The sequence below is a fragment of the Erpetoichthys calabaricus genome, chromosome 7 (assembly GCF_900747795.2).
Source record: "Erpetoichthys calabaricus chromosome 7, fErpCal1.3, whole genome shotgun sequence".
Classification (NCBI taxonomy): Eukaryota; Metazoa; Chordata; class Cladistia; order Polypteriformes; family Polypteridae; genus Erpetoichthys; species Erpetoichthys calabaricus.
The window spans coordinates 2449355-2477026 of NC_041400.2; the positions used below are offsets into that span (position 1 = coordinate 2449355).

The window sequence follows — 27672 nt, forward strand, 5'->3', positions numbered from 1 at the left end:
GCCACTTGGAATGGAATTTGTAAAAGTAGTGTTAATGTTTGTGATGCGGCATTTGCTGGAATGACACATGCAGTTGATTTTATTACTAGAAATGTTTGTGATGCGCCATCTGTTGGAAAATACAATGCATATGTCTTTGTTATATGCCATTTGGCATGGAATTCGTAAAAGCAGTGTTAATGTTTGTGATGCGCCATCTGCTGGAATGACACATGTAGTTGATTTTATTACTAGAAATGTTTGTGATACGCCACCTGTTAGAAAATACAATGCATATGTCTTTGCTATATGCAATTTGGGATGGAATTTGTAAAAGCAATGTTAATGTTTGTGATGCGCCATCTGCTGGAATGACAGACATAGTAATTGGACGGGCACACATTGAGTATCCTTTTCTTAAGGTGGATGGACCGTTATGCTCGGGCAGGCTTCCATAGTTGTATTCAACCCCAAATCCATTGCGACTGCATAAAGCTCCACCTGTTCCATATCCATTTCATTTTTCTGTCTGTCATCTGGGAAAAAGTAAAGGCCACTCAACTTTGAAAAAATAATTGCAAGATGGGATGGCGCATCTCACCTTGAGTGTTGATCATGTGGCTTTAATCGGCACCTCGTCTTCTGATAAATAAATAAATCTGCGATGTCTTCTGTCACCTCTATTTGCCGAGGCTCGCCTGCTCGGCACTGACCCACGGTAGCGTAAACACGGCGTTAACAGTTCTCTGTGTCGTGGACCTACCCTGACTGGCACTCATGACCTGTATGTTTGAATTGTGGATGGCTTTATAAAGGTTTGGGATTTTTTATGAGGTCTTGAAAATGTTTTTTGTCAGCCCCTGTTTCTCCCCTTTCTTAGGTTTATTTTCCATTTTATGGTTACTTTTCAGTTGTTACTTTTTGTATGTTTTTTTGTTGTTACATCTGTTTACTGGTAGTATTTACATGTTGTGTATTTTCTTATGTCCCTTGTGTTTCGCAGGTGGGACCCCAAGAGGCTGGGCCTGCCCTCGGCTTGCATACTTCAGACCCCCATTGGTTGTCGTGTTTCTGGTGAGTATTGATTGCCCTTTGGATTTTTCTGAACGTGTTAAAAAGAGAAAAACACAAATCAAAATATACATATAAAGTGCAGATTGGCTTTGGTAGGTTTGGTTTGCAGACCCTTTTTGCCTCATTTTTATCCTTTTTCTTGTTTTGCTTTATTTTTTTTTTTATTCTTCTGTTTTTTGTTTAAGTAAATTTGTTATTTTATAAAGATATTCTTTATTGGGCTTGTCTTTCAAGTCAGAGGTTCGGCATTTCATCCTCTCCCATTTTGTGTATTTGCTTCATTTAAATCATAGTTTTGAACTTGATAAGCCAGTTGCACATTTTGGCCCTTTTGCATTTGGTATCTGGCTGCCTGGGGTGAGGCCTTACTGTATATCAAGACAGGCCATTTAAAGGTTCTGGTCTGGTTTGTGGGTCTTTTCAAGGCCTTTCACCACTTTTCCCTATGATTTTGTCACCTGTTCACAAAAGAAACTTTCATTTCACTTTCATTTTCCACTTTTATTTTGACTTTAGATTACAGGCAGGCCCTGGATTAACAACGTCGCACTTATGGACGACTCCTACTTACAAACAGACTGCCATAAAGCCTATTATGTAAAAAAAAATTGAAGAAAGTCCATTTCTACTACAGACACCATAATGTACAGATGATGTGCACCTCGCTCTGTTTATAGTATAAGCATTCAGTGTGGGACACTGCGCGGTTACAGAATCCGCCAGAGTTTTTTCTTTGCCTTTACATAGCGATCTTCCTGCACAAACTTTCGTCTTTGCCCAGCATCTGGACGATTCCTTGCTCTGAATTTATGTACAGTTGGATTGTGTAGGTGCGGGTGGCGACACTTCACACATCTGTTCTTCCAATGAGCGCCTGCTTTCTTGTCTAGCGCACATGCTGTCGATGCACACAGGCGTTCACGGGGCTGCACGATTACAAAATTCTGATACGAGGATCCAAGACTGATAACAAAATATACATATGAAAAAGTTTGGGACCCCCTGTCAGCCTGCATAATAACTGACTCTCCTTTCAACTACAAAGATAACAGTGGTCTGTCTTTCATTTCCTAGGAGTACTGCGGTGTTTTCCGAGCAAAGATTTTTAGTGACGCAGTATTTAGTTGTATGAAATGAAATCAAATGTGAAAAACTGGCTGAGCACAAATGTGGGTCCCCTTGTCATTGTGCTGATTTGAATGCCTGTCACTGCTCAATGCTGATTACTTGGTGTGATGAGCTCGTTAAGCCTTGAACTTCATAGACAGGTGTGTCCATCATGAGATATAAAGGGATTTAAGGTGGTCAACTGCAAGTTGTGCTTCCTTCCCTTTGACTCTCCTCTGAAGAGTGAGCATGGGATCCTCAAAGCAACTCTCCAAAGATCTGAAAACAAAGATTGTTCAGTCTTGTGGTTTAGGGGAAGGCTACAAAAAGCCATCTCAGAGGTTTAAACTGTCAGTTTCTGTAACTGTAAGGAATGGAATCAGGAAATGGAAGGCCACAGGCACAGTTACTGTTAAATCCAGCAGGTCTGGCAGGCCAAGAAAAATACAGGAGCGGCATATGAGCAGGATTGTGAGAATGGTGACAGACAACCCACAGATCACCTCCAAAGACCTGCAAGAACATCTGGCTGCAGATGGTGTATCTGGACATCATTCTACAATTCAAACATCTGTATGGCAGGGTGATGAGAAAGAAGCCCTTTCTGCACTCACACCACAAACAGAGTCGCTTGTTGTATGCCAATGCTCATTTAGACAAGCCAGATTCATTTTGGAACACAAATGGAGTTATTTGGTCAGAACAAAAAGCTCTTTGCATAGCGGAAGAAGAACACCGCATTCCAAGACAAACACCTGCTACCTACTGTCAAATTTGGTGGAGGTTCCATCATGCTGTCTGGCTAGTTCAGGGACTGGGGCCCTTGTTAAAGTCGAGGGTCGGATGAATTCACCCCAATATCAACAAATTCTTCAGGATAATGTTCAAGCATCAGTCACAAAGTTGAAGTTACACAGGGGTTGGATATTCCAACAAGACAATGAAATCTACAAAGACATTCATGCAGAGGGAGAAGTAGAATGTTCTGGAATGGCCGTCACAGTCCCCTGACTTGAATGTCATCAAAAATCTATGGGATGATTTGAAGCAGGCTGTCCATCAAATTGAACTGAACTGGAGAGATTTGGTATGAAGAATGGTCAACAAGACCTCCATCCAGAATCAGACACTCAAAGGCTATAGGAGGACAGCGTCTAGAGGAGCAAAGGAGGCTCAACTAAGTACTGATGTCACATCTCTGTTGGGGTGCCCACATTTATGCACCTGTCTAATTTTCTTATGATGCATATTTTCTGTTAATCCAATAAACTTCATGTCACTGCTGAAATCCTACTGTTACCATAAGGCATGTCACATATTAAAAGGAAGTTCAGCCAATGAGAAACAAAAACCCAAAGAATTAAGAGGGGGTCCCAAACTTTTTCATATGACTGTATACCACATGCACCATAACGTACTCTCTTGGCGATGCGTAATAACAGATGTACACATTACATACTTTGTGACGCTCGTGAACACGCTGTGCAGCTTCAGCGGTTCATCGGCTTAAGGAAGGAGCCATTTTAAGACGAATGACGGTACCGTTAAGACTGGGTTGAGTGTGTATGCACAGAAAAATAAAATAAATACAATATATATAAGACGATCATTTGTCTGACACTAAATAAGAAGTGTACAGTATGCACCTTTTCCGACTTAGCTACAAATCTGACATTTAGACAGACTTAGAAATGAATCTTACTTGTAATCCGGGGACTGCCTGTAGTTAATTTTATATATTGTGATGTGTAAGTCCCTTGTCTTGCACCCCAAAATACGAGGCTGAGTCTCAGTACCTTAGCAAAACCAACTTTATTCCTCTTGAAACAGGAACAACGCGGCTATTGAGTGTAGCGGGATCTACCCCTCTCCTATACACAGACAGGGCAATCAGGCAGGGTCGTGCCCAAGTAATCCTGTTCCCAGCATTTATAATGTTCCTTACATCACCCATCGACAACAGGCACGTGTAGCATGACCACAGTCGGCTCAGGTTTGCTTTTGCAATGAGCCGCTGCAGCACTGGGAGCCTGTGGTTGGCCTGGCAATGGAGAAGCTGTCTTTGAATGACACGGCGATCACGCTTCGGGACGCTCTTTGGCGTGTCATCCTGTTGAGGGGAGTCCCAAAAGAGTTTAGCAACCTTACTATATATATTAATCCATCCATCCATCCATTTTCCAACCCACTGAATCCGAACACAGGGTCACGGGAGTCTGCTGGAGCCAATCCCAGCCAACACAGGGCACAAGGCAGGAACCAATCCCAGGCAGGATGCCAACCCACCGCAGGACACACACAAACAAACCCACACACCAAGCACACACTTATTAATAATAATAATAATTCTTTGCATTTATATAGCGCTTTTCTCACTACTCATTGTGGAAGTTCAGCCCCTGAACACACACACACACACACACAGACAGACAGACAGATAGACACCAGATGTCCAAAACACATATACGTTTAATATTCTTCTTCCAATTTACAACATCACACAATGTTCTATCAGCCATAATTTGTTCACAGTCCCTTCTTTTCTTTCTTCTCTTGATTCTTCTGCTGCCTCTACTCCTCTCCTCGCAAGCTCCATCCTCTTCCTCCCGACTCCAGCTCCCCTAAATGGAGTGAGGCAGCCCCTTTTATAATGTAATGATCTTCCGGCAGCACTTCCTGGTGTGGCCTGGATTCACTTCCAGCAGCACAGCACTTCCGGGTATGGCGGAAGTGCTGTAGTCCATGGCTCCGTAATCATCTAGGCGCCCCCTGGAGGTGGCCATGGGCCTCAAGGGTACGAGCTCTGATCCCGTGGCCCCTTTGCATACCAGGGCGTCTGCCCTCTTGTGGCCCGGGGAAGCGATTGTCCCTCTCCCAGGATCCCCAGCCATCCACAACAGTGTACAGTCGACCCTCGATATACGACCGGCTTGACATGCGAACAACTTGATTTATGACCAAAATTTTAGTTTTGATTTACGACCAACGTCTTGCGTTACGACCCGAATGTGGTCACGTGTATCTGCTTGTGCGATTGTAAACAAACAGCCAAGAGTGTTCGTAAGCGTCAGTCGGAGCCCAGATACATGTGTTTGTGGACGTAATTTCGGTCAGTGCAGTGATTTATATAATTTCTTTCGATAATTGCTAAGGAAGGAAAAGAAGATAACGAAGGTACAGAAAGCGATCACAATCGAAACGAAGAAGGAAATTGTGCGGAAATATGAGAGTGGTGTTCGTGTGACCGATCTCGCTAATATGTACAGCATATCGAAATCCACCATCTCGACAATTTTACAAAGAAAAGATTTGTATAAGGAGGCTCCTTCCAAACAATAACCACCTTCTATTTCATTCTCCTCCTCCTCCTCCTCCCTTCCTGCAGCCCAAAGATGTCGAATTAAATGGTGAGTACAGTATGAAATTGTTGTTTCTGGTAGGCTAGGCACTTTTTAAAGCTTTTTGGTTAGTACATTAGAAAAATTATTGGTGTTTTGGTAAATTATGCACATTATACAACCCTTTTTTATTATGAAAAGTTTAAGTAAATGTTGCTATGGGCGGTTCAGGACACATTAAGGGCATTTCCATTATTTCTTATGGGAAAAATAGTTCTGACTTGCAACCAACTTGAGTTACAACCAGCCCTCGCGAACGAATTGAGTTTGTAAGTCAAGGGTCCACTGTATATGCAAAAATGAAACAAAAAAGTGGTTTAGTGGTCTCAGCTGCTTTGAGGCACCTCAGAAGTTGCGTCACATGACGTCAATCGGGGCGGCGCTATTTAAGCCGCCATCATGTCTCCCTCGTTGTCCGAGTTTGCGGATGACCTCTCTAAACTCATCTCTTGTTGTCCAGTCAGTTAGAAAATCTGTTTACAGTAATCCCTCCTCCATCGCGGGGGTTACGTTCCAGAGCCACCCGCGAAATAAGAAAATCCGCGTAGTAGAAACCATATGTTTATATGGTTATTTTTATATTGTCATGTTTGGGTCACAGATTTGCGCAGAAACACAGGAGGTTGTAGAGAGACAGGAACGCTATTCAAACACTGCAAACAAACATTTGTCTCTTTTTCAAAAGTTTAAACTGTGCTCCATGACAAGACAGAGATGACAGTTCAGTCTCACAATTAAAAGAATGCAAACATATCTTCCTCTTCAAAGGAGTGTGCGTCAGGAGCAGAGACTGTCAGAAAGAGAGAGGAAAGCAAACAAATCAATAGGGCTGTTTGGCTTTTAAGTATGCGAAACACCGTGGCACAAAGCTGTTGAAGGCGGCAGCTCACACCCCCTCCGTCAGGAGCAGAGAGAGCGAGAGAGAGAGAAAGAGATAAAAACAAACAATCAAAAATCAATACGTGCCCTTCGAGCTTTTAAGTATGCGAAGCACCGTGCAGCATGTCGTTTCACGAAGCAGCTGCACAGAAGGGAGCAACATGAAGATAATCTTTCAGCATTTTTAGACGAGCGTCTGTATCGTCTAGGTGTGCAAACAGCCCCCCTGCTCAATCCCCCTACGTCAGGATCAGAGAAAGTCAGCATAAGAGAGAGAGAAAGACAGAGAAAAGTAAGTTGGGTAGCTTCTCAGCCATCTGCCAATAGCGTCCCTTGTATGAAATCAACTGGGCAAACCAACTGAGGAAGCATGTACCAGAAATTAAAAGACCCATTGTCCGCAGAAATCCGCGAACCAGCAAAAAATCCGCAATATATATTTAAATATGCTTACATATAAAATCCGCGATAGAGTGAAGCCGCGAAAGGCGAAGCGCAATATAGCGAGGGATCACTATATTGAAAACGAACTTTGGTTTACGTAGGGGGCATTTTCATTTTGATTCTTTAAAAGTATTTATGGTTTAAATCTCCTGACCCTATTCCGAGGCTACATGCACACACTGCTGCATTTTTGTTAAAAGAACGCAGCCTTTGCTCTCCATTTTTGCCATTTTGTCCACCGTATACTTCTGAAAACACTGCCTCCGCCTTGCGGTGTGGATGGATGATGACTCAGACTTTTGAAATTGCATTTTCTTATGGCCGTCCGATTAGTTCTTGCTTTTTATGCGTCCCTTCCCTGTTTGAATTCCAGTATTACAACTTCTCATTCACCGATTGGTCAACCCTAATGGGTGACAACCATATTCCAACAAAGCGGAGTTTCTTTCCATGGCACTTGTTGCGTTGCTCACCAGCATGCATCTAAATTGTTTTGTGCAGTTTAAATGCTTCATACGTTTGCAAAAGCTAAACAATTTACCAGCCACTACAAATCCCACGGTACTGCGGCATTACCATCCCTTCAAGGTGGACACTTTGTACACGCAGTGTAGGCGAATGGCTACATCATTGGTTGTTTTAGATGGAGATTCTTTCATAATTGATGTGAAAATGCTAGTGTGGAGGCCTTTTAAATGCAAACCTAGTAGTGTGGACGTAGCCTGAAGCTGCCCACATAGCCCGTAAGTTTCCACCTGTGGCAGAACAGTCAGCAGGTGACCCTGCCCCTTTGGGCTCAGTATACAGAGAACAGTGCAAAGTAATAGAAAATCAAAAAATAATTCACAAACAACGTATGTCGCAAACAAAACTGAACAGAATAAGGAACATAATATGCAGAATATTATTTGAGAAGCAGCAAAAAAAAAGTCCAATAAACACAAGAAGCACGAGAGGCAGGGAAAGAGCTCTGGCCGAGCCGTGATGCCGCCTGTTACTCGCCGTGTTTATCTCGCTTTTCATCCCCTGGTGCTGCTAAACGTACCCCACGGGCTGCCTTTTCACACCGCAGGCATAACAAAAGGCCGCCTCTGAGTAATTACTGACATGAAGGCCTCGCATTGTACGTAGGCGAGAATATCTAAAGGCAGTTTTCATTTCGAGGTAGAGTGCACGTTTGTCATTCCACATGATGTTTGGTTCAAAGATGATGGAGTGAATTCTCACCCTGCGCTACGCGGGCCCCAAACCCCACCGTCTGGAGTGAAGGCCCCCGAAAAGCTGTCATCTTTATTATTATTATTTTATGATTCTGTGTCCATTATCTCACCCTGCTTGAGCTCTACAGATAATGGATGAGGCTCTTAGTTAATCATCTCTGCCCTTTTGTTCAGCAGGTAATCGAGGGCTTCTTCAAGGCTTATCTGCTCCATGGGGCTCCCTGGATGCGTCTTCTCCAGAAAGTAATTGATCACCGTTGTCGCTCACATAGAAGAAAGACAACTACGGGCAGCGGTGGGATAACCAAGAGGCGCTCAAGATGAATAATGAGTGGGTGGCAGCCATCCTCGAGGAGTGCAAGCTGGCCTTGTCCCTCGGACCTTCAGAGCCGTCCAGGGAAAGCCGTCAGGAATATGAGGACTGTCAAGGTGAGCTGCGGTGCCGGCCACAGGGCCATCCCACCGCGTCTGGTCGAAGTCGGTGACAGCCGTCCCGGCACACTTGGTCTCCTTAGTTTTCTGTGGGCTGTTTTTTTTTTTTTTTCCCCCCCGAGCCCTGGATTTGCAGCTCATGAATAGAAAACCGTTTGGCGAGGACAGACAGAAGAAGCTCACTTTGTCACAGTGAATTGCTGTCACTTCCAATTACAAGCTCCAGTAAGCTCAAGGGCCAGCAAACAGTTGCTTTTTGAAGGGCAGCACTTCTGCACCCTAACATACAGTATAATGAAGGGGGGCACACAACATGCAGCAGGTACTGAAGTAGTCCGCTGCTCTCCTTTGGCCCAGTTTTCTTTTTGTGAAAACCAAGTGAACGGATAACAGCGCATTGTCTTTATTGTGCACCCAATTGTGACCACTTTAGAGTCCCCAAATTTGTTGTGCCATCAAAAAGAGAAAAAAAGTCACACCAGTTTCGACAATATTGTGAAATGTTAGGGGGAAAATCTCACCGCTTCAAAATACTAAGCAGTTTGGTTGGACCCCCAAACCCGCCCAAAGATGTAATGGCGTTTTAGTGCAGAATGGCAACATTTGAAAAGTGACATGTCCTACACGTGGACGTTCCCTCCGTAAAGCCGTGATATCGGCGGTAAAACATTGCTGTCTAATTATGTGGAATGAGATGGCCGAATGATATCGTCTGTTTGAAAACGAAAATTCTATTAATACCAGTCCTATACAGGGTGAGTCAAAATGATGTTAACATTTGAATGGCGGAAACAGTTTAGTAGAACATTAGAACACTCTAGATGAGAACAGGCCATTCAGCCCAACAAAGCTCGCCAGTCCTGTCCTAAAAAACATCAAGTCGAGTTTTTGAAAGTCCCTAAAGTCTTACTGCCCACCACATGACTTGGTCGCATATTCCAAGTGTCTATCGTTCTTTGTGTATAAAGAGAAACTTCCTAATGTCCTCCAAAATAACATCAAGTCGAGTTGTAAAGGTTTGGGGCAGCCACCCGTATAATTCTGTATCCTGGCTGCAAAAAGTAAATGTTTGAGGCTGAGTCAAGTTTACAAGACAAGAATCCAAAACAGAACTGAATTCCAGGGGAAAGAAGTGAGGCTTTATAGGAAGTCTGGGGGAAGTGATGTCGTCCTCGGGGCTGGGACCAGAAGTGGCATGTCTTGAGTTGAGGCAGTGGCTCCTGGTGGGATTTCCAGGGAAATGTCTGTAGAGAACTCAGAAAGAGCATTAGTGCACCCTGCCACCCCCTGGGCAGATGTATTACCATTCTTCTCCAAGCCCTTCAGCTGCCTCCTATTCACACGTGTGTGACACCAGGGAATATTAGAATATTTAAAAATTCAAACAGGTCATTCAACCCAATGCCTGCCAGGCCTGTCCACTTCACTCCTCCAAAATAACATCAAGTCAAGTTGTGAAGGTCCCTGGAGTCCTGCTGTCCACCGCACTACTTGGTCACTTATTCCATGTGTCCCTTGTTGTCTGCATGAAGAAGAGACTCCTAATGTTTGTCCCCTTCACAAGTTTCCAACGGTGTCCCCGTGTTCTTGATGAACTCATTTTAAAGTCACCGTCTCGACCCACTGGACTAATTCGCTTCATCATTTTAAACACTTCAATCAGGTCACTTCTTAATCCGTCAGTCAGTCAGTCATTTTCCAACCCGCTATATCCTAACCCAGGGTCACGGGGCGTCTGCTGGAGCCAATCCCAGTGAGCACAGGGTGCAAAGCAGGAACAAACCCCGGGCAGGGTGCCAGCACTCCGCAGGGCACACACACACCAAGCACACACTAGGGACAATTTAGGATCGCCAGTGCACCTAACCTGCATGTGTTTGGACTGTGGGAGGAAACCCACGCAAGCTGGTCAAGAAGGCCCAGCAGCAGCTGTACTTTCTGAGGAAGTCTGGTATGTCGACTAAGATCCTCGGCAACTTTTACAGCTGCATTGTTGAGAACATCTTGACCAGCTGCATCACCTTGTGGTACGGCAACACTACTGCTATGGACCGCAGACGCCTCCAGAGAGTGGTAAAGACTGCTGAGAAGATCACCAGGACCCCATTGCCCTCTCTGCAGAGTCCGCAGGAGAACTGCCTCAATCCTCAGGGACCCCCAACACGAACTGTTCACTCATCTACCCTCAGGCAGGAGGTACAGAGTATGAAATGCAGGACGTCCAGGCTAAAGAACTCTTTCTTTCCCAAGGCCATTAGACTCCTAAATAACTGACTGGAGTTTGTAACCATCGTTCACCTCATTCTATCGACCTCACACAACTGTAACTGTATCTGACTTGTCCATCACACACCTACCTGTACAGTACACTTTCTACTTCTATTCTGTTTTTATACTTTATGCTGCCTCTGTTACTTATTATCCATCCACTCATTATCCAACCCGCTATATCCTAACTACAGGGTGACGGAGGTCTGCTGGAGCCAATCCCAGCCAACACGGGGCACAAGGCAGGAAACAAACCCCAGGCAGGGCGCCAGCCCACCGCAGGGCACACACACACACACCACACCAAGCACACACACGGGACAATTTAGGAATGCCAATCCACATAACCTGCATGTCTTTGGACTGTGGGAGGAAACCCACGCAGACATGGGGAGAACATGCAAACTCCACGCAGGGAGGACCCAGGAAGCAAACCCAGATCTCCTTACCTGTGCCGCCCTGTTACTTATTATCTATCTGCTAATTATTATTTATGTTTATCTTTATATGTTGGTTTTGTCATTTGGTGTGGGCAGCAAAGAAAGAAGTTCATTGTACAGGGAAACGATGTATTGGGAAGCAAACCCAGGTCTCCTAACTGCGAGGCAGCAGCACTACCACCGTGCCGCCCCCTCTTAATCTTCTTTTGCTTAAACTGTAAAGGCTCAGCTCTTTTAATATTCCCTCCTAACTCATCCCCTGTAGCCCCATGATCAGCCCAGTTGCTCTTCTCTGGACCTTTCCTTGTGATGCTATGTCCTTTTTGTAGCCTGGAGACCAAAACTGTACCCAGGACTCCAGATGAAGCCTCACCAGTGTGTTATGAAGTTTGAGCAGAACCTCCTGTGACTTGTACTCCACACATCAAGGCGCTATATAACCTGACATACTGTCAGCTTTCTTACTGGCTTCTGTACATTGTCTGGCAGTCGACAGCTTAGAGTCCTCTAAGACTCCTAAATCTTCTCATAAGGTGGACTCTTGATTTTCAGACCTCTCATTGTGTATTCAGACCTCACATTTTTACTTCCTATGTGTCATACTTTACATTTACTGACATTAAATTTCATCGTCCACAAATCTGCCCAAGCCTGTCTGCTGTCCAAGTCCTTCTGTGATGATATAACGGATTCCAAATTATCTGCTAATCCACCTCTCTTGGTATCATCTGCAAACTTCACCAGCTTGTTCCTTATATTCCTATCTAAATCATTTACAGTATATTAAAAATAGCAGCAGCCCCAGCACTGCCCCCTGCTGGTCACCACTCTTAACATCGGCCAGTTCTGATGAGGTTCCTCGCACCCTCATCACCCTCTGCTTCCTGTGTCTGAGCCAATTCTTCACCCATCTAAAAATATCACCCTGAACTCCCACTTCTTATAATTTGATGCCCACCCTCTCATGTGCCACCTTATTAAATGCTTTCTGATTCACAAAACATACTTCATATGTGCCAGCTGATTTACAGGAATGTCCCAACCTGTTCATCATCATGTTCAACACCTACAAAAACCAACGAGCGACATTACCATTTAAAGCCCGGGCACACATTCCATGGGGCATAGATGATCCCACAGTCTGTATTATGTCCTTCAGGTCATTTGTATCACTAACTTTCCTTCACCATAAAGTACAGGGTGTCAAATCAGGGGAGTGTGGAGGCCATGGCGATGGTCCACCACTACCTATCCATCGACTGAGATAAAAAGAATCCATTAGTGTTAACGTCATTTTGACTCACCCAGTATATTCAAGTCCTGACGTCCGCAATTCACATCAAGTCTTAAGTTTTAATATTTACGTTCATGCGAGTTGAGTTTTGTGAGCAAGTCAAGTCATAGCTGAGAAGACTTAACAGTGGATATAGAAAAGAACCCCCCCCCCCTTTGAAATATTCCCATTTTTTTTTGCTTTACAGCCTTAAATTAAAACACACAAACTAATATTTCTTCCCAGCTTTACTTACACAATGCACCCTCTAACATCCAAGTGAAAGATATCACAGCTACAGTTCAGAAGAATTTAAAAAATCAAAAACAAGACCTACTGAGATTAATAAAGGACCCCCCCCCCCCCCAATGTCAGTGCCATCTTGTTGACCCCCCCTTTTGCTTTAATGACAGCGTTGGCTCTGTTGGGAATCTTCTCTCTCAGCTGTGCACACCTAGATTGTGTAATAATTGCCCCCCCTACTCTTCTTTACAGAACTGTTCAAGTTCGGTCACATTGGATGGTGAGTGTTGGTGGTCTGCTATCTTCAGATCTTTCCTCAGATTTTCAGTGTGATTTAGGTGTGGGATCTGACTGGCCACACCAGGACGTTCACTTTTTTCTCCTTCAGCCACTGTGTGGTCAATTTTGCTGTGTGCTTCATGTTGAATGGTGAACATTCTGCCCATCTTCAACTTTCTGGTGGAGGGTAGCAGGTTTTCCTCTAGAATTTAATGGTATTTTGCCCCATCCATTTTTCCTTCTACCCTAACGAGAGCCCCAGGGCCCCTCCATGCTTTACTGTCGGTATGGTGTGTAGTGGATGGTGAGTTGCATTGATGTAGTTTGGTGTTGAGGCCAAATAGTTTGATTTTGGTCTCATCTGACCATAAGACCTTTTTCCACTTGGCATCAGAATCTTCAAGGTGCATTGTGGCAAAGCTCAAACGAGCCTTAATGTGGCCTTTCTTGAGAAGTGCGACCCTCCCGAACAAGCCAAAATGGTGGAGCGCTTGTCAAATTGTTGTCACATGCACACCAGTAATGACCACTCTGTGCCATCAAATCCTGTAACTCCTTCAAAGTGGCCATTGGGCTCTCGGTAGCCTCTCTTAGCAGTTTCCTCCTTGCTCTTCCATCCAGTTTGGAGGGTCCTAGTCGTACCAAACACTTCTTTATGATGGGCTTTACTGAGCTCCTTGGGGTTGATAAAGCCTTTGAGATCTTTTTATCTCCTGCCTTATGTCCGTCCACAACTCTATCCCTGAGATCTTCTGAAAGTGGTTTGCCCCCCATAGTCAGTTGTGTGCTGTCAGTTGCACTACCAAGGAAGGGAATGAATGGACCAGGAACAGCTTCACTAATCACACTCATTACAACTGAGCACAGCCAGTAACTGCAATGGAAATGGGGGGCACTGACACCTGAGTGAGTTTAGGAGGGGGGGGACCCTTTATTCATCTCAGGATTTCATGTTTTTAATTTTTTTTTTATTCTTTTGAACTGTAGCTGTGATTATCTTTCACTTGGATGTTAGAGATTGCATTGAGTAAGTAAAGCGGGGAAGAAAAATTGGTTTGTGTGTTTTCATTTAAGGCTGTAAAGCAAACAAAAATGGGAATATTTCGAAGGGGGGATTCTTTTCTATACCCACTGTATGTTAAAAAGTTCTTAACGCTTTCAACAGTTTCTGCATTTAATCTAATTATGTCTGACGTGAAGGTAGTTATGAAAGATGTTAAGGAAAACGGTACACCTGACATCGCAAAAATGTAGCGATATACCAACAGTTGATTTTAGGGTGGAACTTCTAAAATCGGCGGGTTGCACCATATTAAAGGGGGTGAAAACTTAAGGGGTCAGTTAATTCATTTAGACATTGACATTAAGGAGTCTTCTTCTGTCAGTCTGTTTTGTCAATAAAGCCAAATGAAAATCCACTAGGATTCAACGTGAAGAACAAGAAAGTGAGAAAACTTCAAAGTGGTTTGGGTTAGGGTGACGGGCCTACTACCTTGGGGGCACAAGCCAGTAGGAAATGAAGGGGTTAAAGATTCCACGGTGGCAGCAGAAAGATTTTGTGTACACTTCTTAAACGGGGCTCTTTGTTGGGTCTCAACAAGGTGAATCGTCTCCATAACAGACCCTGAAAATCCTGTTAAAGCCCCTGAAAGGATGCTCTTGAAGTCACTTAATCACATGACACTTTCTTCTTCTTCTTTCTTTTGTTTCTTTCTTTTGAACCTCCTTCTGAAGTGCACTCCTCACCTAATTGATTCACCCCCTCACACACAACAAGGTAACATCAGGAGTCGCTAAAGTAATCACTAAATTAGGCACGGGGGGCTTTTCAGGTAGCATTCATCAGGAAATGGCTGGCTGCTCTAAAAGGATGAGATACGCATCTTCACAGCTGTTTTCCCCCCCTTAGGCCTAATGAACTGACCTGCTGAACTTGAATTAAAGGAGGGAGAGACGCGCTTGAGTCTATGGAGCGTCAAATACCCCCCACCTCACTACACCCCCATATCCATTACTGGATTTTAAAAAATCACCACTGGGGCACCTGAGGAGGCACACAGTGCGTGTCACAGAGCTGCAAAGGCGCAGGGGGGCATCTGCCGTTCTTAAAAGTGCAGAATTTATGGGCCGCACGACTCGCTCATTGAATGTGAACGGTGGATTGAGAAAGTCCTGAAGACCCCCTCACTTCTTACACTCTTTACTGTGTGGTTGGAAATGGAGAAATGTGACATTTTACACTCGATGACCCGCCATGACAAAATGATGACATGTCACCAGAAAGGAAATTAAAAATCCAAACCTGAAGTCTCTCCTTCCTAGAAGCATTCAGACAATCCGCTGTGGACCCTCCACATTGTACGCCGGTGCCGCCTGTTTTCTTTTGTTCTCCTTGAGATGTTTCTAGAACGCCGTTCTTTTTAGAAATACCTGAATGAGAAATTGGGACAAGCTTAGGTATTAGCTAAACAAACGGTCTTGATGGGCTGAATGGTCGCCTCTCGTTTTCTTGATTGGAGTCCACCTGTGGCACTTTGAATTGATCTGACATTGTTTAGAAAGGCCCACGTGGTTCCGTGTACAGAAGGTCCACAATTCACACTGCATGTCAGTCCAAAAACCAACCCATGAATTCTTAGGAACTATCTGTAGACCTCTGAGACCATAATAATAATAATTAATTAGATAGCGCTTTTCTCGCTACTCAAAGCACTTGAGGTTTTTGTGATGAGGCACTGATCAGGTCAAGAAGGTGACACTATTTTGAAAGCCCAGAGTGTTCTCAGGAGCTCAAGGACATCAATAATTGCATAACTGAAGAAGTTTGGAACCTCCGGGACTATCTGAGTGACCAGGCAGGAAGGACCAAGTCAGAGAAGTGACCGAGAACTCAATGGTCACTCCAACAGGGCTTTAGATGTTCTTTGCTGAAATGGCAAAGCCCGTCGGGAAGGATGAGCATCTCGGCAGTACTCCATTGGTCAGGCGTTTATGGTAGATGGAAACCACAGTGGAGTACAAAGGCACGTGACGGCCCGCTTGGACTCTGAGGGCAAGAAGAGAAAGATTCTCTGGTCTGATGAGTCAAAAATGGAACTACTGAGGCAAAACCCCAAGCACTTTATCTGCTCATCACCTGCAATGAAACATGGTGGTGACTGTTTCACGCTCTGGGGACAGGGCGACTGCTCAGAATTGAGGGAAGGATGAATGCAGCCAGATACAGAGAGAAGTCCTTAGAAAACCTGCTGCACCTCAAACTGGGGTGACGGTTCAATGACCTGAAGCACACAGCCAAGGTAATGCTGGAGTGGCTTTGGGATAAATCTCTGAGTGGTCCTGAGTGGCTCAGACTTGAACTGCACAGAGCAAGTGAGGAGGGACCTGAAGATGGCAGCTGACAGACGTTTCCCATCCAATCTAGCAGAGCACGAGAGGTTCGGCCAGGAAGAATGGCATCAACTGTCCAGATGCAGGTGCGCAAAGGTTATAGAGACTCAGCTAAGAGGATTCAAAGGTTGCCAGAGGGGCTTCTATTAAGGGACCCTTCTATTAAACCTTTCTGCTTACGTGTCTTCTTCACTTTGTCGTTACGGATTATTAAGTGGAGATTGATGGGCAAAACATTGCAAGTGTGTCCATTAAAATGAAATCTATAACACAATACGGTGAACAGAAAGTGAAGGGGTCTCAGTACTTTCTAAATGTACTGTACATGGCCTGAGGGTGGGCGCAGGCCCCCCCCCCCCACAAAATACAAGGTACAAAGGACAACACTAAATAACACATAAGAACATAATCCAGAAATAGAACACTTTTAACATTGCATCAGTAATAGCAATTAGCACATGAAAAACAATTTGAAATTAAGCAAGAAGACATAAAGGCACCTAAACGGAGACCCCCTGGTCTCGCCCTGGCAGACACATCACAATCACGTCATGATCTGAAGACTGTTCCGTTACATTAAAAGAAATACAGAAAATGCCTTTACCATTTAATTTCTTTGGAAAATGAACATCAGAAGGTCTGAAGTTTGCCTTTTCCTGCTGACACAATAAAGCAGAAGACAAAACACTTCATTAAAAAACACATCGAGGGTGCCTAAGATTTTGCTCGGCCGTCTACAGTTCAGCTCTTAATGACATTTGCACTTCCGGTACCTTTTGATATTAAAATGTGGGATCAGTACAGTAGCACAATACGCCATGCATCCTTAACATCTTATAATGCTTAAAAATAAGCAAATAAATTGTGTCAGTGCTAAGATGGTCGTGTTGGTGCGTACAGTGAGTCCGTGCGGAGATCTGTAACCTGAGGACCCCAACCTGGCCAGTCGCCTCCACCATTGTCACCTGACACTGGCCTGTCTCTCCCGACTGAGGGTTTGGGTCAGACACCCACATCAGACCAAAGTCCTTATCTTTTTATCTTTGCCAATTTCACACATCCTGTGTTTCCAGGCCTGTATAACGTGTTTACTATAGCCAGTGTGACCGTAACGAGCAAAAGGTCGTCCCGAGAGGCACGCCATCCTTCATGAGAAACCGAAATTCTTCAAATCCATTAGTCAGGCAGAGCCACAGATGGCGGAGCTAAGAGTGACTTTTGACTGTTGTGATTGGCACATTTTATTCATTTTTTTTGGTGCCCACCTCTTCGTATCGTTGTGGAGGTCTGCCTGGCTAAACGGGGATTTTTATACCCAGTGTGATATGAAGAGACACGAGACATGGCAAAGGTTTGGGGCAGCCACCCGTATAATTCTCTATCCTGGCTGCAAAAAGTAAATGTTTGAGGTTGAGTCAAGTTTACAAGACAAGAGTCCAAAACAGAACTGAATTCCAGGGGAAAGGAGTGAGGCTTTATAGGAAGTCTGGGGGAAGTGATGTCGTCCTTGGGGCCGGGACAGGAAGTGGCATGTCTTGAGTTGAGGCAGTGGCTCCTGGTGGGATTTCCAGGGAAATGTCTGTAGAGAACTCAGAAAGAGCGTTAGTGCACCCTGCCACCCCCTGGGCAGATGTATTACCATTCTTCTCCAAGCCCTTCAGCTGCCTCCTATTCACACGTGTGTGACACCAGGGAATATTAGAATATTTAAAAATTCAAACAGGTCATTCAACCCAATGAAGTCTGCCAGGCCTGTCCACTTCACTCCTCCAAAATAACATCAAGTTGAGTTGTGAAAGTCCCTGGAGTCCTGCTGTCCACCGCACTACTTGGTCACTTATTCCCTGGTTGTCTACGTGAAGAAGAGCCTCCTAATGTTTGTGTGAAGTTTACTCTTCATAAGTTTCCAATGTTGTCCCCGTGTTCTTGCTGAACTCATTGTAAAGTCACTGCCTCGATCCACTGGACTAATTCCCTTCCTAACGTTAAACAGTTCCACCCATCATGTCTCCTCTTAACCTCATTTTGCTTAAACTGAAAAGGCTCAGCTCCATTATTCTCTGCTCATAGCTCAGATCTCTCAGACCTGAATCATCCTGGCTGCTCTCCTCTGGACTTTCTCAAGTGCTGTTATGTCTTTTTTACAGTTTAGAGTCCATGCTGTTAGCTTCTCTCTGTCCGCCTTCCTTTAAAACTTTGTCATTTTTACTGTCCTGCATCCAGGGTTGTCCAACTTACAGGGAAAACATGGAGGTTTGGTGGCAGGATTGGCACTCCATCCACCTTAAAAAACCTCTCACTGTTCCAGTGTGATGTGCCCGCTGCATTGGGATCCCATCCCAGGTGGTTTATTGTGTGGTGGGTGCTACCCCAGCTAAAGTGCCATTTGGGATTGCTCACTGGTGCTGCTGTTTTGTGGTAAGAGTGTCAGCCATTGTCTAGGCAGCTCTCCCAGAATTCCACAGGATGCACAACTGCTGTCAGCATTGACACAACATACGAGTTCCATCCTGTGAGCTTCTAATGTATTTGTGTTTTGCATAAAAATACTCTTTCTCTTTCTGATCTCAGGATTCTGACTTTCTTTTTGTTTAATGGTTTCTGTTTCTTCTCTTCAGTTTTGGTGAAAGATCAGTTTGTCTGTTTTGGTGTCAACCCCTACTTGTAATTTTTGTGCAGATTTCATTGCCTGATCCTATTGTTAAAATCTGTTTCACTGACACTTGTTGACAAAGAGGAAACCAATGAGCTGACGAAGCGATTTTTCAGGTTGTCACTGTGGATCACTGGCATGTCATAAGAACACAAGAAATGTGACAAAGGAGAGGAGACCATCCAGTCCACTAAGCTCATTTGTTTAACTCATAGCTCAATTGTCCCCTGCCTCTCATTCAGATCCTTCTTCAAGGCTGTCAAGGCTTCTTCCTCAACTCCATGCCTCGGTAGTTTCTTCAAGCATGTAGCCCCACCCAACTGGCTGCCACTCATACAGTTAGCCACGCCCAACCTACTACCACTCAAGCATTTAGCCCCACCCAGTCACCTGCGATTCAAGGGTCTTCTGCCATTAAGTGTGTAGCCCGGTCCAGCCTGCTGCTCCACTAGAAAATAAGAAATGTGACAACGAGAGGAGACCATTCTGTCCATTTGTCGTTCGTTTGTTTAGCTAGTAGCTAAGAGGCCCCCATATCTCATCCAGATTCTTCTTGAAGATTGTCAAGGCTTTGCTATAACTCCATGTCTCGGTAGTTTGTTCCGAGTCCCACAACTCTTTGCATTCAGTCCTAACTGCACTTTCACTTCATTTCTACTGATGTCCTCAAGTTTGTGATTCACCATTAAGATGAGTGAATTCTGCTGCTTCAACTTTATTAGTTCCTTTGAGAATTTTGAAAACCTGGATTAGGTCCCCAAGCAGTCTAAACGGGTTTAGGTCTCCTCCACAGTAGGATGTGTCTTCAAGTCCTGTATGGTTGCTCTCTTCTGCACGTCTGTTTTATTGTTTAGTGACCAAAACTGCACATAACACTCCAGACGTGGTCTCACTAATAATTCTTTACATTTATATAGCGCTTTTCTCACTACTCACTAGCACCACCTACGGTCTGAGCAGAGCGTCCCTTCATTTCAATTCAGCCGTTTTGCATGATATAAGCTAACATTTCATTTGCCTTTTTCAGACGTTGCTTTCTGTAGCTCAGCGTCTCTCATCTTGTATTTATAATCGACGTTCTTTTTGCCTGCGTGTAGCATGTTGTATGTCACTACGTTAAACTGCATTTTGCAGGTGTGCATCCAGTCCTGAAGCTTGTTAATTCCAGGTGGTACTTCGTTCCCTCATTAATTCCAATTGCCAGTGCCGGCAAGAATTCTTTTTTAATTTATAGAAAACCCTGAACTTTGCAAGACATTTCCATGTTGAAAATGCATACCTATCATGTTTGTGAAGAAATAACGTTGACTTGAAAAATACCAAACTTGTTCTGTAAGCTGATTTGTTCACATCTACTGTGTTAAGCCCAAACAGAAGTCAGGATGGCATTCTGCAAAAGAAAATAACATCAGGCTGCAAAACAGTTCTGAATTTTATCTCGATGGTGACTCATCAATATTCATGAGTGGGCGGCGCCATCAACCAAAACACAATGGTGAGTAAACAAAAAAAAATGTAAAGCCAGTTTTACAACAAACTGAAAGAAAGCCGTTAGCTAAATCAAGCAATAGTCATGACAGTGTGAATCGGTGATCAGACGTTGACACGGATCGACACGGTACGATCAAACCGCCATAACAAGACAGCTGAATCTGGTTGTGTGAAGCTTCAGTGTGGCAAAATGATTGTGATCACGTGGAAGGACAACAAAGACCTCAGCCCCCTGAGCACTGTTCACAATGCGGTCACTGTCCATGTCGGGGGAAGCATGGAAGTCACTAAGCCCCACACTGTGGTGACCTGCAATAACACAAGGGGCGCGTCCATCGTGCAGGTCGGGCACTGACATTCTACCCAGTCGTGTTCAAGCAACAACAAAAATAGAAGAAGAATACACAAAAAAAGCAGGCGCCTACTGTCCTGTTTGAGACGTCAGCCTGTGCGTTAGTGACTTTACACAGCGTGTCACACGAAGGATGTGTAGTAAGCCTGCATCAGCACACTAGTGGACACTCGACAGGCCGTCTCTACTGTGTTTATGTTGACGTTTTGGTATTTCCGTCTTCCTATTACACGTTATAGCATTTTTTATTGTTGAAAAAAATCAGCGTTCTTGGGCTTGTCTTTCTGGGGGTAAACAAAATGCTCAGGAGGCTAAATTACTGTATATACTCACGTATAAGTCGGGTCTTGAAACCCGAAAAATCGATCATAAAATCAGACCCTGACTTATACGCCCATTCAAAAATACGACACTTCCATCCATCCATCCAGTATCCAACCCGCTATATCCTAACTACAGGGTCACGGGGGGTCTGCTGGAGCCAATCCCAGCCAACACAGGGCGCAAGGCAGAAAACAAACCCCGGGGCAGGGCGCCAGGCAACCGCAAAAAATACGACACTTAATTTTTTAATTTATTTTTTTTTTTTTACATCTTCGTGCCTCCTCCAATCTCACTTATCAGTTTCTCAGACGCATCGAATTTTGTTGCAGCAGCGCAGTTACCAATTTCTTTCGCCACTTCAACGACGTTTAATTTAAAACCAGCTTCATATTTACTTCTGATCGAAGCTCCATCGTAGATAAGGGATGCTCTTACGATAAAGGTTTACGAGGGTGTGAGATACAAAAACCACAAATCAGTGCAAAAGTCCCTTCGGAATAGTGCGGGTATTACTGTGTGGTCACGTAGACACAATACAAAGAAATAAAGGCCGTGTGCCCCGTGGTGAATCTCTCAGGTGGCCGTTAGCATATCGTAATCTCTTGGACCAATAGTGTGAGTTTTCCGCATTTGATTTGTAGAACCGGCGTTATAAAATACCAGAAATTATACGATAAAATCAAGCCCCGACTTACCCACGGGAGAACATAAATGCAAGTCAATATTTGTTTTACTTGAATTGAAAAAGTCTGCTATTTATGTTGAAGAACAAAGGAGAGGAGGCCATCCTGCCCGAGTAGCCTGCCTGCAGTCCTCCTAATTGGTTCGGTTAGGTTGATTTTTAAAACCCAAGTAGGCCAAGGCCCTAAACGTAAGATGCTGGCTTGAGGCCTACACACTTCAGAAATGATACAAAGCATAAAGCGAGACAGAGGAACCCACAATAACAGAAACAACGTTTCTTTATATTTAAAAAATGCATTTACAAAAAGGAATTAAATAATTCACTTCAAAAAGGTTTGCCCTTAAAGGTTAAGCCAAAGCAAAGTTAATCGAGTATCAAAAATGGGAAGAGTTGAAGAGAGCAGCATGTTGTGTTTTTCAAATTAAATATTTAGTAATTAAAGACGACTGATTGAGTTTGACGTTTTATTATTTTGCGCGTTAAGCTGCTTATTGTTTACTCGATGAAGACTCTTTGCCCTGCCGTCTTACCACCCCCTGACTCTGAGGCTGTGCTGTTAACGTCTCCACTTGAGGGTTCAACTCCGCTTTGAACGTCTTATCCGCATTGAACCCGTGATTCCTTTATTGTGCATGAGGGGGGTGAGGGTGTTATTACAAAACAAAATGTAAATTTTGATATTAGCTGAGATCGATGATGTTAAGAGTTTCTCGAAGTTCAGATTTGGATTCCCTCTTCTATATTTGCCTTTCTTTCTTTCTTTCTTTCTTTCTTTCTTTCTTTCTTTCTTTAGTAACGAGGAGATGGCGTCCTACATTTGTTTTGTCTCTCACCATTTCACACATTTGCTTTGATCAGGACACATTCACTTTTTTTTGCCCCGTCACCTCACAGGTGCTTGTGACACAAGGGCTTTGAAGACTCTGCTCTGTGACTCCTTCAAAGATTTTGTACCAAAAGTGGCTTTCGGCCAGTTAATGGGCATTTCAAATCCTCTTATTTTGCCTCTTGTTTTTTGGTGCCCATTTCCTCCATTCCATTCTTGCTTCACTTGTTCCGCTCAGATAGCCATTTCAAAAGATTGTCTTCCTCTCAGCTCTTAATGGCTGAGCACCCCGGTGTACCTGCAGGGTACAATTCAGCGCGGTATCGGATGACAGGCAGCCTGTCATTATCACAGCTTTTGCCGGAGAGCACAGCTTGAAGAAGAGATCTTTGGGGATGGGGGGGGGCACAGGTTAGGTGCCACTTTATGACAGCACTGGGTGAGGTGACTTCACTTTGGCTCTGGTTTTCTGATGTGAACTTTGCCCTCCACAGCTTCACTCCCCGCTGATCTGAGGACCCTGCTTGAAGAAGCCAAGGAAATGAAGTGGCCCTTTGTGCCAGAGAGGTGGCAGTACAAACAGGCGGTGGGCCCCGAAGACAAAACAAACCTGAAAGACACCATCGGAGGTCGGCTGCAGGAGCTTCTGGTATGGACATGTGAGCAATTTCTACTTAAAACACAGTGGCACTTCATGGTCTGATCTCATTAGGCCCTCAACTCTCAGGCTTTACAAGTTCCCTGGTCTGCATTTAAACTGGCACTGAGGCCTGGCCCACACCTACCCAGGGATTTTGTAAAACGGGAGTTTTCTTCCTTCATTAAAAAAAATCCCGTCCACACGTGCACCTTTTTATTTATTTATTTTTTTAGCCTCCATCCACATAAAAACACAAAAATCTGCTATCAGGAGTGTGAAACAGACAGATCACAGAGGAAATGTCAATTAGATTAATGTCCATCGCCCATTTCTGTTTTTTTCTTTCCAAATGTGTGTTCACTATGGAACACTACCCGGGCATCTCACAATGAACAACGCCAATAATTGGACACTTGTGGTCACAGGTGGCTCCCCTTTCTGTTCAGGTAATCCATGGAATTTGAGGGTGGCTGATTCCTTTCCACATGAGTCCCGGTGAAACCAGTGACAGGGAATTGTGTACACACTTTTCAGCGATTGGCCAAAACGCATACACACAGCTAGGTTTTAAAAAATACTCAGAAACGTGTGGACAAGGCCTGAGAGTCACAAAGGTGAATTAGACAGTCAGATTACTAAGAAATGGGAAGGAGAATAAAATGAGAAAACACACGACTCCAGCTGTGTGCCCATCGGGCTGAGAGACCTGTGTGGGCACAGCGGGTACAAACCACAGGGACCGAGTGTGGGGGGTGTTTTGCTGCCCGGGCAGTGGGCGGGTCCATCTGTTTGCCTGTCTGACTGTTTATAAGTCTGTCTTTCTAATCGTACAGTATGAATTTTATAGTATTTATTATAGAGTGCTGTCCCTCACAGTCTTAGATATTGTATAGCGCCTTCTATGTCTGTGTGTGTGTCTGTCTATTATATAGTGCCTTGTTTATATCTGGATTAAAACCCAGAAGTCTACATGACCATCATCAAGTCCTTCCGTGAGAACCCTAAATACAAAAAGGACTATTTCATTTATGTTAGGTAGAATGCCCAGAGGGGACTGGGTGGTCACGTGGCCTGGAACCCCTGCAGATTTGATTTTTTTCTCCAGCCATCTGGAATTTTTTTTTTGTTTTTTCTGTCCTCCCTATCTATCTATCTATCTATCTATCTATCTATCTATCTATCTATCTATCTATCTATCTATCTATCTATCTATCATATAGTGCCTTTCTATCTATCATATAGTGCCTTTCTATCTATCTATCTATCTATCTATCTATCTATCATATAGTGCCTTTCTATCTATCTATCTATCTATCTATCTATCTATCTATCTATCTATCTATCTATCTATCTATCATATAGTGCCTTTCTATCTATCTATCTATCTATCTATCTATCTATCTATCTATCTATCTATCTATCTATCTATCTATCTATCTATCTATCTATCATATAGTGCCTTTCTATCTATCTATCTATCTATCTATCTATCTATCTATCTATCTATCTATCATATAGTGCCTTTCTATCTATCTATCTATCTATCTATCTATCTATCTATCTATCTATCTATCTATCTATCATATAGTGCCTTTCTATCTATCTATCTATCTATCTATCTATCTATCTATCTATCTATCTATCTATCTATCTATCATATAGTGCCTTTCTATCTATCTATCTATCTATCTATCTATCTATCTATCTATCTATCTATCTATCTATCTATCTATCTATCTATCTATCTATCTATATTATATAGTGCCTTTCACATCTATCTTCTTTGTTAAAAAGTTTTTGACAGTAATTCTTATTTTTTTGTGGTAAAGAATTGTGGATTAGAAAAATAAAAGGCAGCAGCTTAAATTAAACGGGTTAATGAAATGTTCTGCTTTGTCAGTAATGAATCAGTTAATGAAGTTCTAATTACAACACCAACATGAAAGCCTTAAATTGGGGTAGTTGGGGGGGGGGCAGTTGAAGTGATAAATAGCACTACCTTTTTTTTTTTTTTTTTTTAACCCCCCTCAAACCTCAACCCCAACCCCCCTATACCCCCCCCCCGCCCATTCCTTGTGAACAGAAGTCGAGTGTTTGTGGGCAGTGACGGGAATTTATGGTTGAGGCCGGCCACCCTAACAAAGCGGCACAAAGCTTTATAACTTTAGAGAGTTGGCGGCTTTCTTCCAGAAGAAACACCTGCAGTAAACTCCCCGAGAAACCTGCGTAGATGAGAGATTAATGTGGCTGTAATAGCCGAGCCGTGTTTTTGGTATTATGCCTTCTCCCCAGGTAGACGGCTCTTTTCCGAGATGATACCAATTATTTATTGCTGAAACATCTGTTGATAACTGCAGCTGCCCCTATGAAACAAAGCATATCATGGGGTCACACTCTATAGGGACCCTAAATCCTGCCTCATGCTAGTTTAGACCATTCACTGATACTCGGCGTCTATAGGTTACCATCTTCTGAAATGTTTCATCATGCTGGCAAAATTACTTTGTCAACACTGCTGCAGACTCGCAGATCTGCTTTGAACTATTATTTAACCTCCCTCGGTAATTTATTTTCCTGACCCATTGTATTATTCAGAATGAGGAAGGCTACTTGGATAGAACAAATGCAAAAAGGTTGACATTACATCCACGCCAGTGCTTCACTTTGATGAGGAGACTTTGTGGGGAAATAACTTCATTGGAAAAGTACGGGCCGAGAGGGAGACTTTGTACTGCTGCCTCGTACTTATTCACTTTATTTTACAACCAGAGTCCAGGAAATGAATGAATGAATTGGTGAAAAAGTGAATGAATGAACGACTTGCTGCCATGTCTACAACTAAGAGCGATGCCTCCTCTGTGATCGTCTCTGCTCTGAGCGCACATCACGAGAAACGGGACGGAGCCACAGACAAAATTACAAGGCGCTTTATACGACAGGACAAGGCCCACCGTTCAGTAGGGGCCGCATCCACCATTCGTAGGTCATCATCATCATCATCGTAAAAATAAAAAGTGTAGCCTTCAACAGGACATGTGTGACACTTCATAAGAGAAGAAGAAGAAATAACATAGTCAGAACGAGGAGACGTTCACACGTTAATAATATTAATGATAATAATTGTGTCGTCACGATTTTATAATAGTGTTATTATGGAATAGTTTTAATAAACGTTACACTGACACAGAATGTGTGTATTATAAAAACTAGTATATACTCTGTCGACAAGTTTATAAAATTTTGTGTTATAATAATAGGTAACAGTTTTATAAAACTTCATATACTTGTAGCTTTTTATAATACATTTTGAACACTTGTAATAGAAGAAGATATAAAGAGAGTTTAAATAATACGTTCATAGTTTGAATACTTTATATTTGAGGAGCACACATTGAATACATTTGCAGTTTTATAATACTTTGTACGATGTGTAATAATTTATATTAACTTATTAATAATTTATTATATTATAACAACAACATTTATTTCTATAGCACATTTTCATACAAATAATGTAGCTTTACATAATGAAGAAAAGAAAAATAAAAGACAAAGTAAGAATTAAAATAAGACAACATTAATTAACATAGAATAAGAGTATATTATATTATAATATAATAAATACTAGGTTTATAGTTCATTCATGATTTATATTCTTATGTAATAATTATTTTATAATAAAATAATATATATTAGTACTAATAATACAGTACTTGACAATATATACTAGTTTTTATAACACTGTAATAATAATTTGTATAATAATATGCAACATTTTCTGTATTACCTTATAATGTGTACAGTTGTTATTATATGGTCACAAGTTTAGAATACTTTGAATGATAACAATGTAATAATTTTTATAATACCGTAGCTACTAGTTTTTATAGGGCATTCATGATTTTATAGTTTTATTATCTAATAACTTTATAATACTTTAAGATAAAACTATTTACAATTGTGAACTTTATAACAATATATATCTGTATTTATACTTCATGTATTAGTTTGTATAATATGCTCACAATTTCGAAATAATGTGTATTATAGTAATATGTAGTAGTTTTTGTAATACCTTATATGTATCCTAGTTTTTATAATACATTCACAATTTTATAAAACATATAATACGTGATAGTTTTATAATACTTTATGATATATATACTCATTTTTAAAATGCCATTCACAATACTGCATTTTTATTTCATAATAATTTAATGATACTTTGTCATATTTCAGTACATGATAATTTTATAATACTTTAAGATAACATAG

General features: G+C 42.8%; 1 protein-coding gene across 2 annotated transcripts in view; it reads left to right on the forward strand.

Moving 5' to 3' along the window:
* alpk1 (alpha-kinase 1) overlaps positions 1-27672 on the forward strand; it is a 134962-nt gene that overhangs the window by 50477 nt on the left and 56813 nt on the right. The window contains exons 3-5 of one of the 2 annotated variants that reach the window (XM_028805091.2): positions 983-1053; positions 8276-8530; positions 23252-23406. In XM_028805091.2, coding sequence (XP_028660924.1) covers positions 8422-8530; positions 23252-23406 — 264 coding nt within the window. In that variant the 5' untranslated portion in view covers positions 983-1053; positions 8276-8421. The remainder of the gene's footprint in view (positions 1-982; positions 1054-8275; positions 8531-23251; positions 23407-27672) is intronic. The other variant, XM_028805092.2, reaches the window with a different exon arrangement.